Source organism: Osmerus eperlanus, chromosome 6 (genome assembly GCF_963692335.1).
Source record: "Osmerus eperlanus chromosome 6, fOsmEpe2.1, whole genome shotgun sequence".
In the NCBI taxonomy this organism is placed as follows: domain Eukaryota; kingdom Metazoa; phylum Chordata; class Actinopteri; order Osmeriformes; family Osmeridae; genus Osmerus; species Osmerus eperlanus.
This window is the reverse complement of record NC_085023.1, coordinates 14,976,074-14,993,380: the sequence shown is the minus strand read 5'-3', so window position 1 is coordinate 14,993,380 and position 17,307 is coordinate 14,976,074. Positions and strand designations below refer to the sequence as shown.

The window sequence follows — 17,307 nt, the reverse complement described above, 5'->3', positions numbered from 1 at the left end:
GTCCCTACCGGCCCAAGCTTTGTGCTTGAAGATTACCCCAATTGGTGAAGTTATCCCAATAAGCTTGCTAGCTGCTCCTGAGGTGGAAGGTTTTCCAGGTTGGAAATCGGAGAGCCGATTCAGTATCAGGTCAGTGTAAGTGTTGGAGTGGACCTGCTCAACACTGCCCCTGCAGGGCTGTGAGCAGCGCCCTCAACGACACAGTCAACATGGAGAGACGTAACCATTTACAATTGTGTTTCTTTCTGCAACTTCAGAGTTTATTAAGAGGTTGACTTACTCTGACTCCACATATAATGGCATGGTTAACCTTCTCTGACCTTTGAGACCGTCATTATAAGAGAGACGTTTCACCCAAGTGAGTCTGTGTGAATTCAATCTTTCAGGTGCCATGTGCTGGCTGGCGGTTTGTGAATAAAAGCCCTGTCTGGAAGGTGGGCTCAGTATTCAATGGGTGTTTATCAAGAGAAGTGTGACACAGTCAATGGTTGTTCAAGAGTTAGAGGAGCATATATTCCTCCATAATGATTTCCTGAACTGGGCCAAACACTTATTTGTGCCCTACACACATTCACATACCTCTTGAACGACCCTTTACCCCTGTGTAGACCAACACCTTGACCCCACATTTCCCCCTTCCTCTGCACATGCGCGCACACACACGTACACACGCGCGCACAAACACACCCAGCGCTCCCTGAAGCCTCCCGAGTCCCCCGGCTCCTCTTAAGCCAGCGCGGCTGCACACGTGCACAGACTCCCCCAGTCCGAGCGTAACTCTGAAATGGTTTCCACTTGCCACGTAAACCTTCTCTCTCTCTCTCCATCTGCTTTTCACATGCGCTGCGCCCCCGAGTGCTCGGCCTTCCTTTCACTCGCTCCCCTCGATGTGCCTCTCCATCCCTCTGCTGCTCCTCTTCCCATCTCTCCCCCTTTTCTCTCTTTCTTTCACTCCACCCCTCTCTTTGCCTTCCTTTTCTCCCTCTCTCACTCTTCGCCTCCTACGTTTGCGCAAATCCACTGTCGCGTAATATTGTTCCATAAGCTGCTTAGTATTTGCCCACCTGTGAATGAACTGCGCACATGCAGCATGTAGAGAAACAGAGAGTTAACCAGAAGTTAACCAGTGCTTTGTCAGTCAACATTTTTGCAAACAGTCGCGAGCCTTTTCATTTTGCATGTTGTGCGTTTGGTTAAACTTTAACTTGCTCCTCTCGAGCTCAACAAACAAGTTACTTCACAAAACAAATAGGCCTGGTGCGAAAGAACGCTAAGATAAACAGTGCACAACAAGTAAGGTATGTTACTTCATGACTCTCGAGATAAAGAGCAAGAATATGATGTTGACTCAACTGTGAGTGGACTGCTTCCAGTGGAGAGCCCCATAGGGCTCTTGATTTGATTGCGATGGAAGTTGAAGTTGAAGAACAATAACGGAGTTGCAGGCCAGAGCCTTACTGAAACCACATGAAGGAGCAATGCACTCGTCGGACAGTGTATCACTCCCATTCAATCAATTCACCACACTATCTGAGTTGTATCCTAGGATTTATCCATAGATGACTCAACACAGGGATGCCCCTTGCAATGGCAGCAGTTTACAGGGAAGGGGGAGGAGAGGGAGGGAGAGGAAGAGAAGAAGAAGCGACAGGTAGAGGAAGAAAAAAAGAGAGAGAGAGACAGAGAGAGAGAGAGAGAGACAGAGAGAGAGAGAGAGAGAGAGAGAGAGAGAGAGAGAGAGAGAGAGAGAGAGAGAGAGAGAGAGAGAGAGAGAGAGAGAGAGAGAGAGAGAGCATGATGATGAAGTTGATGTTGAGTAGAGCGTCATAGCTCCGGCAGTTCCTTACCAGGTACACAGTCTTCCTAAACCCAGCTGAAACCACTTGCAGTTTTGTGGCCAGGGGCAGCATTTTCCTGTTGGAGTCGAGGCTCATTCAACTCTTCAGGGAGACCCGCAGCATGTCATTACAGAGACCATAAGCTGCAGATACAGCAAGAAATTGGCCACATGCTTGCTCACTCTACTCTCTGTGCTGTCTTGCTTCACTGGAGCTAAATTCATATCTCTCAGCAGGGTTAACTGTTCGCGTTTCTCTTCTAAGGAAGACCTCAGCAGGAGATGGTTAGAGGGAATACTGTGACGTTTGGTTACATCAGGAGCACAATGTAAAACTGTCACACATACTTCTCCTACTTTGAGCGTAGCCCAGGCCTCCAATCTCCATCTTCATTGAAACACGTCTCATTTCTAGCATCGACTGAATGTAGGCTAGGAGACACACAGACCTGAAATCAGGCAGTCTTTCCATTTCTCTATGTCAATGGAATTTGCTATTACGTAAAGGCCCAATACCATGGAGTATATAATGAAATGAACTTGGAGTCTTATTTCATTTGGTGGCAACTTCAATGCAGATGCCCTAGTTCTAAAAGAGGTGCAGAGAAAGTGCAGGCGGCCAGATAAAAAAAAGTCTGACCACAAATACATACCTAAGTCAATTATAGTAATGATTACAACAGGCTTGTGTTAAGGATCATTTGCAAAACTTAAGTTCAGAGAAGCCTCCACAGCCTATGGCTGAAATTAAGAGGAGCACATGGAGCCCAAAGCGTGCAATCCTATATTTCTTGTGGCACGGTAATCAAAAATAACATGCATTCACACACACACACACTAGCACAGACACACGCACACACACAAGCACAGACACACGCACACACACAAGCACAGACACACACTCATGGTCATAGTTTAGATACACAGCTGTTCCTCCAGCTCCTCTGAGTCCTCTGTGAAACCCACCCACGAGTCCAACCAACCACAAACACACATACACACACACACACACACACACACGTCTGAACCCTACCACCCAACCCTAGCATGGTGGATACACAGCATAGCACCACAAACAGGTGGTCTCTCCCATCCAATACTGTTTGCTTAACCCTTTCATCTCTAAAAGCCAGGCTAGGTCCGGGTGCGTGTCCTCAGCACAGGGCTGATATGTTATCATATTGGTTTCATTGCTGCTTTGTTCAGCTGTCAGTGGGAAATGTGTTCATCAGAGTTTAAGTTTGGTCTTGTTCCATAAAAGCGCTGCACACAGTTATGCACATTATAGAATTTCATACTACCACAGAGCTCACTAAACAATGTCGGTAATTTGATATTGGAGACAGTTCATACATCAGGGTTACACATATTTAAAAGTTAATTGATTGGAGTCATTAATCAAAAGGCGCAGTGTCGGTTCAAAGCCTCTCAATAGACAGACGGGGTGAAGACGTCTTACCTGACTTGCGCTTCGAGGAGCCTCCACATTCTCTGAAAGAGAAGCAAAACCAGAGAGTCATTGTGAGAGCGAGACAGATAGAGGGAACCGACTGCCACAGCAGAAACCCTACTGTCCTGTCATGCCCAGTGCACTGCGTTCTACTGTACACAAGCCACAAGCCACCAGCCAAGCCCTTATTAAGAATGCACTGACACCCCATTCTGAGCATGCAAGGCGGGGAGGGAGGCAGATAGACGGAGGAGAGGGCGGTGAGGGCTTCCGCTTGTGAAGGAGAGTGACATGGAACGAGAGCTTGTGTGAACTCCGTTTTTTCACACATTTGTGTTGAGATGTGCGTGCATGTGCTTGTGGCAGCTGGCATTACCGCACAGAATGGTCAAGTCATTGGACAATGTGGTATCATATACGACGAGGCTGTCCCATTCCCGCGGATGGAAATAAGCCCTTTGTTCCAAAGCCAGTGCTAGACACTTTCGTCTTCTTCTGAATGACTGAATTAATGAATGGATCAGCTTTAACCATTAAAAGGAACCGTCAGACAACACACCATGGAGTTGACAGTGCAAAAGAAACAGTGGACTGGCTGTGTTCATCCTGTGTTCTGTGTATTTGTCTAGTAAGTCTCGTGTGTGTGTGTGTGTGTCTATGTGTACAGTATGTGCGTGCGTGCAGGTCAGTGTATGAGGGTGAATGTGTGAACAGTAGTTGTTTATGGGCACTTTGTGTCCGTGCTAGGGAAATGCTGGCTGTCTGCACATACTCATTTGGTTAACTGCAGTGTGAACACAGTGTTGAGAGACTGAAGGTGGCGGGGGATGAAAAGGTGAGGCAGGGGGCAGGACTGGAGGACAGGCAGAATTTATGGAAGTTACCTCCTATTTGGATGAACTCTGTTAAATATTTTCCATGTTTGTCAACCTCGAGTTTTACATGGGAACAATGCAGGTTTTCAATCAAAAGCAAATCTGTAGTGGTCTGTCTTGATGGATGTGCTGGCATCCTGTAGCATAAAGCTACATTGTAACTTGTATGTAACTTCTATAGTCAGTTGATGTGAATGATCGGCGAACAGTCGTCTCTCTTGAGGGGTATTAAAGCCTTTCTTGAGCTGCAAGTCCATTGCCAGTTGCTGTCATTGTAGTGTTATACAACTCTTTTCTGTGTTATTTCTTCATGTCTTATCTTAGAATCCAGCGTGCTGTGCTTATTAATCATTTTATTCACTGCTATATCATCTGTGGGAGGTTAAACAATCTCATGTATTGACACTGACTCGGCCAACCTATACGTAATTCAATATTAATTAAATATGACAATACAACACACAGGATTTCAATTAACAAATCCTTATTTGTTGATTTTGTTGTTCTATTTATAGAAATGATGGAAAATACAATTGTCTATAATTTCATTTAAATAATTTAAACATGAGTACCTCTCCAAATATAGCCATACTTCCTGTCCATAGATAATCTCTATAGGTAACCACCTCAGCCTAGATAAAGTGAGAATACTTCAGTAGAGGGAGAATAGAGCTGTTCTGTTAGGCTGTGCTGGCCTCTGGAGCTCTTTATGGGCCTGTTCCTCAGTGGCATATGAAAGGCATTACCGTGGAGGGCTGGGGGTAGGGGCGGGCCTAGGTGGAGGGTCAGGGGGGCTTCAGAAGCCTCCAGATGGGGAGGAGTGGGGTGGAGGGATGGAGGAGACTCTCATGGGCTAGGTGGAGTTAGGGACCAGAGGGATACTTGAGCAGCCAAGCTAGTGAGTGAGCAGGAACTCGACTCTTCCCTGGGGGTGAAAGCTCACATAACCCTGGTTCTCTACGTTCCCGAAAGTAGTAAAATCTAATAGATGTGGGGATGGTGAAGGAGAGGAGGTACGATGTTCAAATGCTATTAAAATGCTTAAGACGTGTTTGCTAAACTTTTAACCTCTTGCTCACTAGCTGAAGCCGCAAATAGGGTATTGTCGATTCCACCGTCTACCACGAGTCTAACAGCATCTCTCTTGCTCAGTCTCTCTCTCTCTGTCACAAACACATACACACACACACAGACAAAGATACAAAACGCACACACATAAAACACACACATTCCTCATTAAACAGGGTCCATCCCGAGTCGGAGTTGAGAATAACCATCTGTTTGTGCATAACTGCAGCTCAATCTCTGTAGGTGGGCCCATTAGGGATGGAATGTGTGAGATATTAGTCTTTTGCTCACAGTTCTGAGCCAGTTGGATTCCAGCCATAAGACTGAAGGGTCTGCTCTAACTAAACTCCGTAGAGGAACTCCAGTCTGAGTCTGACACAAGTCTGACCCTTGCATGCGTGACCCCTGGTCCCAGGTCAGGGCAGGGTTCATTAGGCAGGAAGTCATTATGATCAATGACAGCTGATATATGTTGGATGAGTGGGGAGGGGGGCATTAGAGTCCTGAATACTCACAAAGGATGGAAAAAACCCATGCCTCAGACACCACACTTTTGAACAAGGCTTAGTCATGGTAACCAAATGATGGAGATTTCTAGACCGTAAATCAACTGCTAATAATACCTCTATATCAACATTTCACAGTAGGAGGGAAGTCCATTTCACAGTGCTGTATTCAGACGTGTGTATATGTGTGTCTACACGCGACTATGTCATTGATATGTACTGTATGCAGCAGCAAAAGCACTTCTGCTGATTAGACAGAGTGAACCTTATACCCCCTCCCACACACACACACCCAGAGTCACCCCTTCACCCTGAACTGGAGAATTCCAATGCGTCCCCTGAGGAACAAAGCCATTAAGGTCCTCGTTCCTAATTAGGAGAAAAGCCTTGAGGCAATGTAGCTTTTTAGCAGACTTTTTTTTCCCGGTGTTCCTGGATTTATCTCATTCATTTGAAATGACACAGCTCCCTCTGGCGTAGGTATAGTATTCCCTTTCTGTCGCTGTCAGAAACAGACTTGTGTTTTTCCCTTCCAGGAGGTGGCAGCAGAGAAAAGCTCCAGTTATTTTGCCCAGCTAATCCCTCCTACATTTCTGGTATGTTCTCTTGAAGTCTCCTTTTTAAGTCTGTACTCAAAGTGAGCTGGCCAATCTGGGTGGTATGGCCTCTGCTCCCAGACCATTAAGATAAAGCTGTACAGGGCCATCTCAGAGACTGCGGGGGGATCTGACTTTGAAGTGGGATTATCCTGTCTGTGTGTTCACAAGGGAATGGGGGTAGTGAGACTGGCCTTTCGGTTGGTTAGCTGAGACCACCAAGAAATATGTTGAAACAGCAGAGATACACAATGCATGAACTGATGCATGGATGATATTTAACATTAGGAGGTCTCAAAACATGCTGATGTATTAGGATAACAGAGACACTGCTTAGGCACATAACCCTTAAGAAAACAGATGCAGAAGGGGCCACAAGATAAATTGGGTAAGTGCAAAAAAAAACACTAGAAAAGGCTAATTTCAGAGTTTCTAACATGAGCGCTTCCCTTTGATTCCATGCCCAGGGCCTTGACTAAGGACTGAGTATAACAGATGAGTTGTAGCAAAACCGTTTCTGACCTGATACCTGAACTCAACCTCCCTCTCATTGAAGACTTAGTACTGTGCTGGGATCATGTGTCAGTTCCAAAATCTCTTCATTAATAAAACACCAGACACCAGAATGACTATCCATCATCTGGGAGACATGTTGTGACCTCGGAGATCACAGGACAATGTGGGGGCAGACATCTGCACCAGCTGCAGCAAACACACACACACACACAAACACACACAGGCACATGACAAACGTTTCCAAACATTTGCTACGTGGAATCCACTCGGGGGCAGTGTTTAACAACCGAAATACGGGAGAATATTTCCAAATCTACAACACATTTCAAACATCATTCATGGAATATTTAATTTACAGATGAAAGCAGCCACTCTCCTTGTATGTGAAAAGCGAAACCTACTCTTTGGGAGGGTTCAGATCTTCAGCATTGGTCTCGAAAAACCTGAGAACTTCTTCACTTTGGGAAATATGTTGAGGAAGTTTCATGAGGGCCTTTAGCAAGGAAGAGAAGAAGACATGACAAAGACAGTATTACATTATGGACACAATATTACGCATAATGATCATTAATAATACAACAATTACAGTAGCCAGTGTCCGCTGTGGATCTACAATTTGTCCTGCAACTATTTTTGTCAAGTGTAAGGCACACATATATGCATGTGTTCTTCTCTTTGTGTGTGTGTGCTGCTGTATAGTTGTCGTTTTAGTGTTGCTGCGGATGACAGAGTTTACAGTGCAGCCGCGTTGGGCTGCGGAAAGGATGAAGGGGAGGTTTGGAAGGCAAGGAAGGGAAGGAAGAGTGATCAGAGCCCGGGGAGAGGATAAGACAGAGGAAAACAGATGGAGGGTGATATACAGCCACACTGGGCTCTGCCAGAACAGGGACTCAGCTTGGCTGCTTTGAAAAGTACAAATGGCCATGCTGCATGTAAACAAACATACACAAGTGAGCAAGCTCTTTAATAGTAAAGAAAAATTATAGAAAAAAGAGAACTTCATGTAAAGAAGTTATAGGACGTATTATTAGACTAAAGAATCTGTCTTTCAAAATAAAGTTTTACTTTGTCAGCATACTATACAGAGGCCTGTGTTTCTCTACAGTTTATGCGTGTTCTTGAAAATACTGACACACTTGGCACTCTGCCTGCCCCACATTCCAGACTGTAACCCAATGAAGGTAACAAGGTCAGGTACAGCTGTGAGCCGTATTGCCTCCCAACCTCCTCTTCATCCTTCCCTCGCTACGCCTCCTCCTGTGCTGACTCATCCTTGTTCTGCGGAAGCTGGGTTTGTCCTTTGTGCCCCCCAGTTCCCCGTTTCCTATATACGCTGGCTATTTACATTTCTGAGAGGAAATGACAGGCACAGATAGAGCTGGGCTTTCCTGTGCTGGCTGATGGGGAGGGAGGGAGGGTTGGAGGGATGGAGGGGGGGGAGGTAGGGGGACTGTCACTGAGTCCACAGAAGGCACGAACACAGAGGACTCTATAACGGGACTTTCTGGATGTCAGATATGTGTGAATTCTTTTGAAATGTCGTACTGCAAGGCACAGGAAATAGAGAAAACTGATAAACCATTGTCATGTCATCATGTTGTGCAGTATAATGTCCACTGGCGAACATTTCAATGACAAACGGTTAATTGTTGCCAGTTCAGAAGAGATCTTGGTCTTACTCTGCAGTAGTCATCCAGATGTCTCAATCGTTTGACAGCAACATCTCTGATGTGACTCCGGCGGAATAAGACTTTACCTGAAACCAAACAGAACACTTTTCGTTGCAATTCAAGAAAGTACCTGCAGGTGGCAAAGAGATCATTTCCAAAGACTGAAACAATAGCACAAGAGGACAGCAATGCATTAGCTGCAGGGAAATAGGGAAAATCTATGTGTGTTTTTCAGTTTGTCTCTATTACTGTGGAGCAAATCCACAGGGAACACAACCGTGAGGGGCTCACTGTGGTTCAGTTCACTCCTGAATAAATACAGTGAGTCTATGTGAATACATTGACAGGGTGTATGACATCCATTGCCAGCCAGAAGGTTTACTTTCTGCAGGGATAAGTGCACAGGCAGATTCCCCCTCCCTGTTTAGCTATCTAGGTCCTACAGCAGAGGTAAACAACACTGTCCAGACTGGAGCTCCAGTCTTCAGTTATCTGACAATGTTACTTTTCAGTCCTCTGGGAAGGCTAGGGTTATCAGATTAGCTCGAGCCGCCCCTCCCAGCTTCTTCCAGTCACACCACACCATGCTTTATTTAGGTTAGATGGAGCAAAGTTGTTGGAAATCTGCACTTTAGAATAAACAGATTCATTACTTACTGAAAGACACCCGGCTATATGTCAACACTGAGCGTATAGAATTCCACTGTCATACACCAGCATCCACAGGCAGACATCAACACAGAAATCAAGCAATCCACGAGAAGATGGACTTGTCTATGCTGTAGTGAGTGTATAACGCCCGCTGTCTGCATGCTCACCTGGTAAGAACGGAATGATCCTCTTTTTAGGGTCCTTTTGTCCTCCTTCAATTGGGAATTTGTCAAGAAGCTGCATCTGAAATCAAAAGAGAAGGGGATTAAACATGGTCGTTTTAGACCCCAAAACTCCTGGGTGAACCCAAAATGTACCTCAAATATTGGATTCATAGGTAAATACTCAAATGTTATGTGTTCTCTCCAATTGCACCATATAAACAAAGAGAATGAATCTGTGCAGAGGGAACTGGAAGAGATTAGAAAAAAACGCAGCAAGCTTGGGTCTCTGTTTTAGTATGCGCGCGTGTGTGTGGGGACGGGGGGTGATGTCATAAACTCAGAAGACCACTCGGTTAAATGACCACAATAAGGGGTGTAATTACATAGCCAGTATGTAAAGACACCAGACACAGGCCCGCTTTGATCTCTGGGGCGTCAGACAGACAGAGTAACGTCACTTCTAGTCATCTGCACATACACTCAGTACACATCTCAGTGGAGATAGTCCATCAGTCGCCTATCAGTGCAGCTACTGAGTCCACAACATTTTATAACCCGATTACACACAGTCATTCAGTCCAAGAAGCAGATGTGCATCAAATACATACTGCATGATGTGGTCTTTCATGGGGAGATTAGATAAATGCTTCTCTCTTCTGATAGATTACCTGCTTGAGCTGTGTGCACATTTGGCACCCGTGCAAGTTTGAGACCTTGTACTGACATGTGTGTGCATAAGTGTTAAGTGTTTACGTCATGCTCACTGAGTTTCAAGTTTCCTTAAATAATAAATCACTGCGACCCACGGAAGTAAATAAATGCACGCAGGACGGTACAGCAACATGTCTTTCTGTCTGGCTGCACATGTAGTCTAGCCCTGCCTCGATCCAGATGTGACGAAGGCTGCACATAGTCAGTTAAAACACACACATCTAGGCCTGTGGGAAGAATGAGCTGAACATGAGCCAAACAGAACCAGGTGGACAAACAAAGTTCGACCCACTTTGTGGGTGAACTGGGCCCGTTCTGTCTGGGTCTTTAAGAGTTGTAGTATGTGGGACTACAATACGAGAGAGAGCTGGATTAGTTCTCTTCTTGTGGTTGTCTCGCTTGCCCCTTCTATGCTAACATTGCTAAAAGTCTAAATCTCTCCAGGACCTTGGCGTTTCCCCCTCCTCTGATGCACAGACAGCAAACGAGGAGTGGTTTCCTTTGAAGAGGTCACCCCACATTACTGTGCTTTGAGGGTAAGAGGGAACACTGAATGTTGAGAGCTGTGTCGGTCAACCAATGCATCTCAATAAAAAGACATGTAAAAACAGAAAAGGAAGATTCCAATGGTAGACTTCTGCCTGCACAAAAGCTATATGGGAGTGCTTTTACAACCATCCACAAAGGGAGAACCTGGTCATTATTCCTATATAATAAGTCACTTTGTTTGACACACCCTTTAGCATATTTTCGGTATTTCTCTTGGCCATCAGGCTTCTACTCAATACAAGCTGGGAGAATTCTCTTCACAGCTTCTGACATATATCTGGCTCGTATAGACCGTTCCCATCCTTGACCACAGTGATGATAGAATCCCCTGAGGGCTGACTGGATACTCTCTGGACAGGTGGGAAAATCTTCCCCATAGCAACGGTCGAAAAGCATGGAACACAACTTGCCTTGTGGGCATTTCTCCTGTTTCAGCTACTTGTAGTGGTTTCCCGGGAGACTTACTTACTTACTTACGCTAGAGTTTGGCTAGATGTAAAATTGTATAAAAATGTTGTGTCAGCCAAGTCACTAGCAAAATGAACACAGCTTTATAGCAACAGGTGTTTCTATAGGTTGTTATCTCTTCCCTCCCACATCCCTAAAATGTTACTTCAACTCCTGAACAGCACTTTTTACTCAGGAATCAAAACAAAGACATAGAGCAATAAAAAGAGAGAGAGAAAAGAAAAAATAGGAGAATAACAGTAGTTATGTATGAACAGTCAAACAATGAGTTTGTTCAGTGTGCAAGAACGCAGACAGGGGGATGGTGGGGAAATGTTAGAGTGGGAAGACAATCTTATTCCATGGGTTTTTTCCAGGCTTTTACCATCCACTGCACAGTTGTTTACTGCATGAAATCCATCCCTCTTGGTAAAATGTTTCACCTCACATAAGATTTATTGTACATATCTTAATATAACAGTATGTAAAGAAACGCAGAATACACAGGGAAGCATCAGAAGTAAATAGATTTCAGTCTTTTACCCTTATGTCACTAAAAGCATAATTATGCTTGGTCAATATTCAAACAGTTTATTAATTCCGCAATCCATCACTTTACTCAAACCTGTCTGCATTTATCACAGCACCATTAGTACGTTCACACCCACAACTCTTGCAGTAATACCTCAGACTCAGGGTATGAGAGTGTTAAGGACTAAAACCTTGTTCCAGGCTGGCTTACGATAGTAATCTAGGGCAGACAAATTACATTGCAGACAGGCTAGTTCTGATTCTGGTCCAATACCTCAACTCAAAAATAAGGCCACTAAGGTTCCTGTGGAGGAGTTTCCAAAGAGCTGACGAAGGATAGGAAGCCAGGCCAGCTTGCCACAATCCCCCTGAGGAATGCCCCGACCCCAGTGTGTTCTGTCCACTGTGGTTTGAGGGTGTGGATGGGAGGGGATGAGAGCTCGCCTCTCTACGAGTAAACTCTGTTTGACTCACCGCAATTCTCTTGGCTTCCGACATTGGTGGCTCTCAAAACATTTCCCTCAGACACTAGAAAACGGTGCAGCAGAGAGTGCCAGCTCGGCAACATTTTCCCCAAAACAAATGGAGCTAAATGACTTGAATGTGGGGAACCAATGTATTTGAACACTCCCCGTGTTTGACACAGCCTGTGTAAAGTCAGCAGAGAGGGAGGAAAGAAGGAACCAGATGAAGAGGAGTGTGGATTGGAGTGATTCATGATGATTGTGTCCCTGAGGAGCAGTTAGGAGTAAGACGTGAACACTGGCAAGGCTAAGAACATTGGGAGTAAGTGCACTCTAATCATCACTCCATTGCACAGGGCTACTTTATCTTACGAACAAAATGACCGGGTGACCACGGACCAATACACGGTGTGCCATAGAATAAACAAAACAAAACTGGATGTAGTATGTCAGAGATGAACAAACAACTGTTTCAAATACACAAGTGTCCATGTTCATCCCAAGCTTCTAGCTTCCAGTTCCCATCAACCTCAAAACACTGAGCTCAGACTGCATTCGCTCATACCAAAACAATGCATATCAAATGAAAGTGTAAGAGTTTAGGCAGACAGTTCATGCTTCTCTGCCTGTCCAGATTCTAACTGAGGCGTGTGATTGTACTGCAGGGACAGAGAGCAGCACTGAGTCTGAAATGAACTGGAGGTGTTTGTTGGCAGAAACACAAACTTAGACAGAAAGGCTTTGTGTATTTGGGCAAGCAGTAAAAAGAATTAACGGAAAAATTGCCTCAGATGTTGAGCTGCAGCAGAGGAGGATTCCATTGTCTTTGGAAATAAAAAAAGTATATTCATGTTGACATGATTTATGTGATTGAAACAAGTGTGGAGCCACATTTGTTTGTTAATAGAAAAGTGAATCCACTATTGCTTCCAGTGTACAGCTTTGCTATATCTTTCCAAGAGGATTTGGGTACAAACAAACTAAACATTCAGGCTCCTGTGATGAATGGAATAGATCTTCATCACTCATCAGTTTGGTGGTCATTTCATCTACTCCCCAGAGGTCACCTCCCCTTCCTGTTCCTGGTACCCTCCCTTTATCCACCCAAGCCACTCTGGTATTAAACCTGCCTCCTAACTCCCATTGGAGCTAATCTTAACAGCCAGGAAGACCAACTTCCAGCTTTCAGTGGTGTTGATTCTTTAGATTTCTTCTATAAATGGCTGTTCTAGGTTGTATTTAATGAAGGCAATGTGTGTTTTGTACAGTATCTGACTCTGTATCTGTACATTTACAGTACTGGTCAGTAGCCACAGAGAAGAAAGTAGTGAGTAGCAGAGAGAAGCAAGTGAATCACATGCACATATAGTACAATACTGTAACTGGCTAGATGACTGCATTATGTCCATAAGGGGAGTTGGTGAACACCAGAACCCCCACCCATTGTGTGTGGACAGCTGCTGAGAGTCCCTCTTGACTGATTAACTCAGTCAGCCAACTAGTAAACCAGTGAGCTAGGCAGTCAGTCAGAGAAGGAAAGACTTTCTGGACAGGACCAGTGTTTACAGAGACGGCAAGGACAGGAGCTCTGTTTCCATCAGAGCGGAGCGGGATTTTCCTTGCTATTAGCAAGGGTCCCTGGAACAAAGGGTTTCCTCTGCCGCCTTTAACACAGTCACCAAACTTCCAGGACAGAGCCTGGCTGAAGGGGAATGTAAGAGAAGGCAGTGAATCACAGACAGACTGGGCTGCATGTACATTCATGCACATACAACAAATTCTCCCAGCCACTATCATTACTAAGATTTGGTGAGGAGGTCTGTTTATCGTCCCTCATCACTATTCTAACATACAAGACAAAACATTGTGCCCTTAAGACGGTTTCAATTATAGCTTTGCAGCTGGCTTTTCTGAAAATTTCCCTTTGGGGTATTGGTGTCCCTCCAACAAGCATTCAGAAGGAGGGCAACTTCACCAAATGTCTCTACATCATGAGGTCATTCTTTCCTTCCCCTTCATTATTCTCTTCATGTGTGCCTTGTCCTCGAATGGGATTTTCCCCATTTCCGCTCGAGGTCCAGTGGTCTTCAATGGGAGCTTTCAGAGGGGCATCCCCCTGGCCAAAGCACCATATTGTGGGGACACACTGAGGCCATTGAGGTTATTGTGGCGGTCCTGCCATAAGGTTAGCCGTATGATTCAAAGTTCAATCTATTCTGACTGCTAAGCATTTTGTGGTGAGAAGAACCAACCAGGTAAACCTCAAGGCCATTAAATTGGGTTTTGGAGCCTTAACCATAATGTATCTCTGTCCTATGTATTAAATTATTATTGCATTGTTATATTGCATTATTAATGTATTTGTAGATCGTAGGTGTTTGAAAATACCTGGAAACCTTACCTGTAGGTCAAAGAACTTGCTGTATCTCCTGTAGATGACATGACACGCAGTGTCAGAGTATGTGACACTGATGAGGTAAACCTAGTGGGAGAAAACAAACAAAACAGATTGATTCCTGAGGAACTGAGTCACATTTGTCAAAGCCATGGCCCCACTTTGGTGTAGACTGACCCTAATGACTCAAACTGCGTACCCTTCAGACTAAACTTCAAGAGGTCAGAGGAGGTCAAAATAACTCATTATGCTTGTCTGTTTCAGCCACACCTCATTAGCAAACTGTGAGGGGTCACCGTGTAGGTCAATAGGTTTTAAACTATTACCTATTTAATGCTGGCTTTCACAGTCAGATAATTCAGCTTTAAGAGGAAATTATTAACCATTTACATTTCTTTGGATTCCCTTTTGAGGCCCTTTATGTTCTGTACATCAGTCTAGATACAATTCCATAAGATTGGCTTTGCCTTGCAGATTCCAGAAGGACCATGATATTTTACACGGGAAAATAACACGATTTCAGTTCATAATTCAAGAAAAACATATATGTTTTGGTTCATCAAAACCTAGTTGGACTATTACAGTTAGCATAACTATTATTGCAACAGGATATTGACCGAAGCTTCCCCAGAGGAGAATACACAGTGCATCCCACAAACACAGGGACGCACCCTCCCGTTTACAGCGGATGCATAAAGTCACTGCAGTTCCACATGAGTGTATGACACTGAAAGTTTATGGAAGGCGTATTACACAAATACACATGTGGCTACGATCTGTAAATATCTGTGTTCCATTCGAAATCGAGCCCTGATTTTACAGCACGGTTCATTAGAGAAAAGCTTGTGCGTTGGGAGGCAGAAAGAGTTCCCGTGCAGCTAATTAGACACAGAGAGCATGACCAAGTGCTCTGAGTTTAGTAAACAACAGTGCTCCTACAGAGATGGACTGTGGTGAGACTTAGTCCTATCTGAAAATGTCTCTCTCTCTCTCGCTCTCTCGCTCTCTCTTTCTTTCTCTCTTTCTCTCTCTCACATACACACCAACTCTATATACAGTATATATAATGGAACATCAACGCTGTAATACTAAATACATGATACGTTTCTTAACATTCTGTTTCAGGGTGAGGCAGTAAGGAGGGACATAGGGCTAAAGTCCTCTAACAGTAAAGATGTATTTGATGCCATGGACTCCTGAATGTGCCCAGAGTCCTCTCTAGTGCAAGGAAGTCCCACTTGAACTTTAAAAAACAAAGGGCTGCTTCTTTCCTCTGTCTAAAATAGGATAGGCATTTTCAGTTGCCTAGGTCATAGATAATTAGATCTGATTGCCCCCCCTTATCTCATGGGACCGCCAAAGATCTCCCTCTACACCCGAGGGAAGGGATTTACATTGGGTTTGGGGGCCCCAGGGTATCTCTGCAATGGCAACAAAAGTGGTGGTCAATCTGATCCTCTCTCAGATTAATTATTACTATTGAACCCAGTGAACTGATTGATTACTAGGTCCACAGAGACATGCCTTGTTTACTCGTCCTCCCCAATGAGATTCTTTATTTGGCATCTTCCTAACACGACTGCACAGTCATTCATCATGAGAGTGTAGTGGTATGGAATGTGTTGATAAACATATACATTTTATAACAGACTATACACAGTATAAAAAGATGCGTCTCTGTAATATGAATCAAAAACCTTTGAGCATATTGGGCATAAATAAAAAAAGTCCTCATTATATTTGGCTAACAGTGTAGTAAAAATAGATACTCACATAATGTTTGGAAGGATTCCGCCTCTTCTGTACATCGACAACTTTAACTTCCAGGACAGTTCGGACTTGCATCTTGGTAAATGTTATTTGCACATAAAATATTTTGAGGTTACCGATCAGTAAGAAAGTTTTCGGAGGCCAGTCATACTGATTTAATCATAACTGGGATGCAAGTGCCAAGTGACTAATGAAATGAAATCAGCGTTGCAGGAAAATGTTTTCAAAATCGCATCGTGCGTAACTACGCTCACAGATCATACAATTGAATTCATGCTATTCCAGCTGCCAGTCGCCAGTCGCCAGTCGCCAGTGGATTCTGCAGATCTTCTGTCAATGACTCAGGCCAAGTTTGGCGTGAAAACAGAACAATCCTCCTTGTTAAAGAGAAGGGTGGGCTTTATGAAACAAGCGTCAGGCGATCTATGAGGGGCGGGTACCTGATGTGTCTGGTTATTTATGTAGGCTCCGGTAGCCTACGACAAACGATGACTATGACATTGATAACGTTGAAACCGAGGTGAAGTTAGTTTCATATTCAACATTCGACATTCGTCTCACATTCGGAAGACGCTACTTTGCAGCGTCGCGTTAGGGACCGGGTGAAAACTAACCGTACAATTTAGAAAATGTATGTGTTTCATTATATTTCTATGGATATAAAACCTCAAACTGTCACCATATTATTCTAATAATGTCTGGCCTACTTCCACGACCTTTACTTTTTCAATTACGTTTTAAACAAAATGATAATCTCTGAAAATAGCATGAAATCCTCGCTAAACTTAATAACTTTTTCAAAACTGTATTTAAAAATCTCAAATATACACCAGATTATTCTAATAATGTCTGGCCTACTTCCACACCCTTTACATTTTCAATTAAATTTGAAACAAAATGATTGAGAATTGCTAATCTCTAAAAATAGCATAAAATCCTCGCTAAATTTAAGAACTTTTTCAAATTGTACAAAAAAATCTCAAATATACACCATATTATTCTAATAATGTCTGGCCTACTTCCACACCCTTTACCTTTTCAATTAAGTTTTAAACAAAATGATAGAAAATTGCTAATCTCTGAAATAGCATGAAATCCTCGCTAAAC

At 43.9% G+C, this 17,307-nt stretch overlaps 1 protein-coding gene across 2 annotated transcripts in view; it reads right to left on the bottom strand.

Annotated features, from left to right (window-relative positions):
- LOC134022348 (SH3 and PX domain-containing protein 2A-like) overlaps nucleotides 1-16,596 on the bottom strand; it is a 38,626-nt gene extending 22,030 nt beyond the window's left edge. The window contains exons 1-6 of one of the 2 annotated variants that reach the window (XM_062463804.1): nucleotides 16,204-16,596; nucleotides 14,437-14,517; nucleotides 9,337-9,412; nucleotides 8,528-8,604; nucleotides 7,250-7,341; nucleotides 3,297-3,328 (exon numbers count right to left, since the gene is read on the bottom strand). In XM_062463804.1, the coding sequence (XP_062319788.1) occupies nucleotides 3,297-3,328; nucleotides 7,250-7,341; nucleotides 8,528-8,604; nucleotides 9,337-9,412; nucleotides 14,437-14,517; nucleotides 16,204-16,275 (430 nt within the window). In that variant the 5' untranslated portion in view covers nucleotides 16,276-16,596. The remainder of the gene's footprint in view (nucleotides 1-3,296; nucleotides 3,329-7,249; nucleotides 7,342-8,527; nucleotides 8,605-9,336; nucleotides 9,413-14,436; nucleotides 14,518-16,203) is intronic. The other variant, XM_062463805.1, reaches the window with a different exon arrangement.
- Between the last annotated feature and the right edge of the window lie 711 nt (nucleotides 16,597-17,307).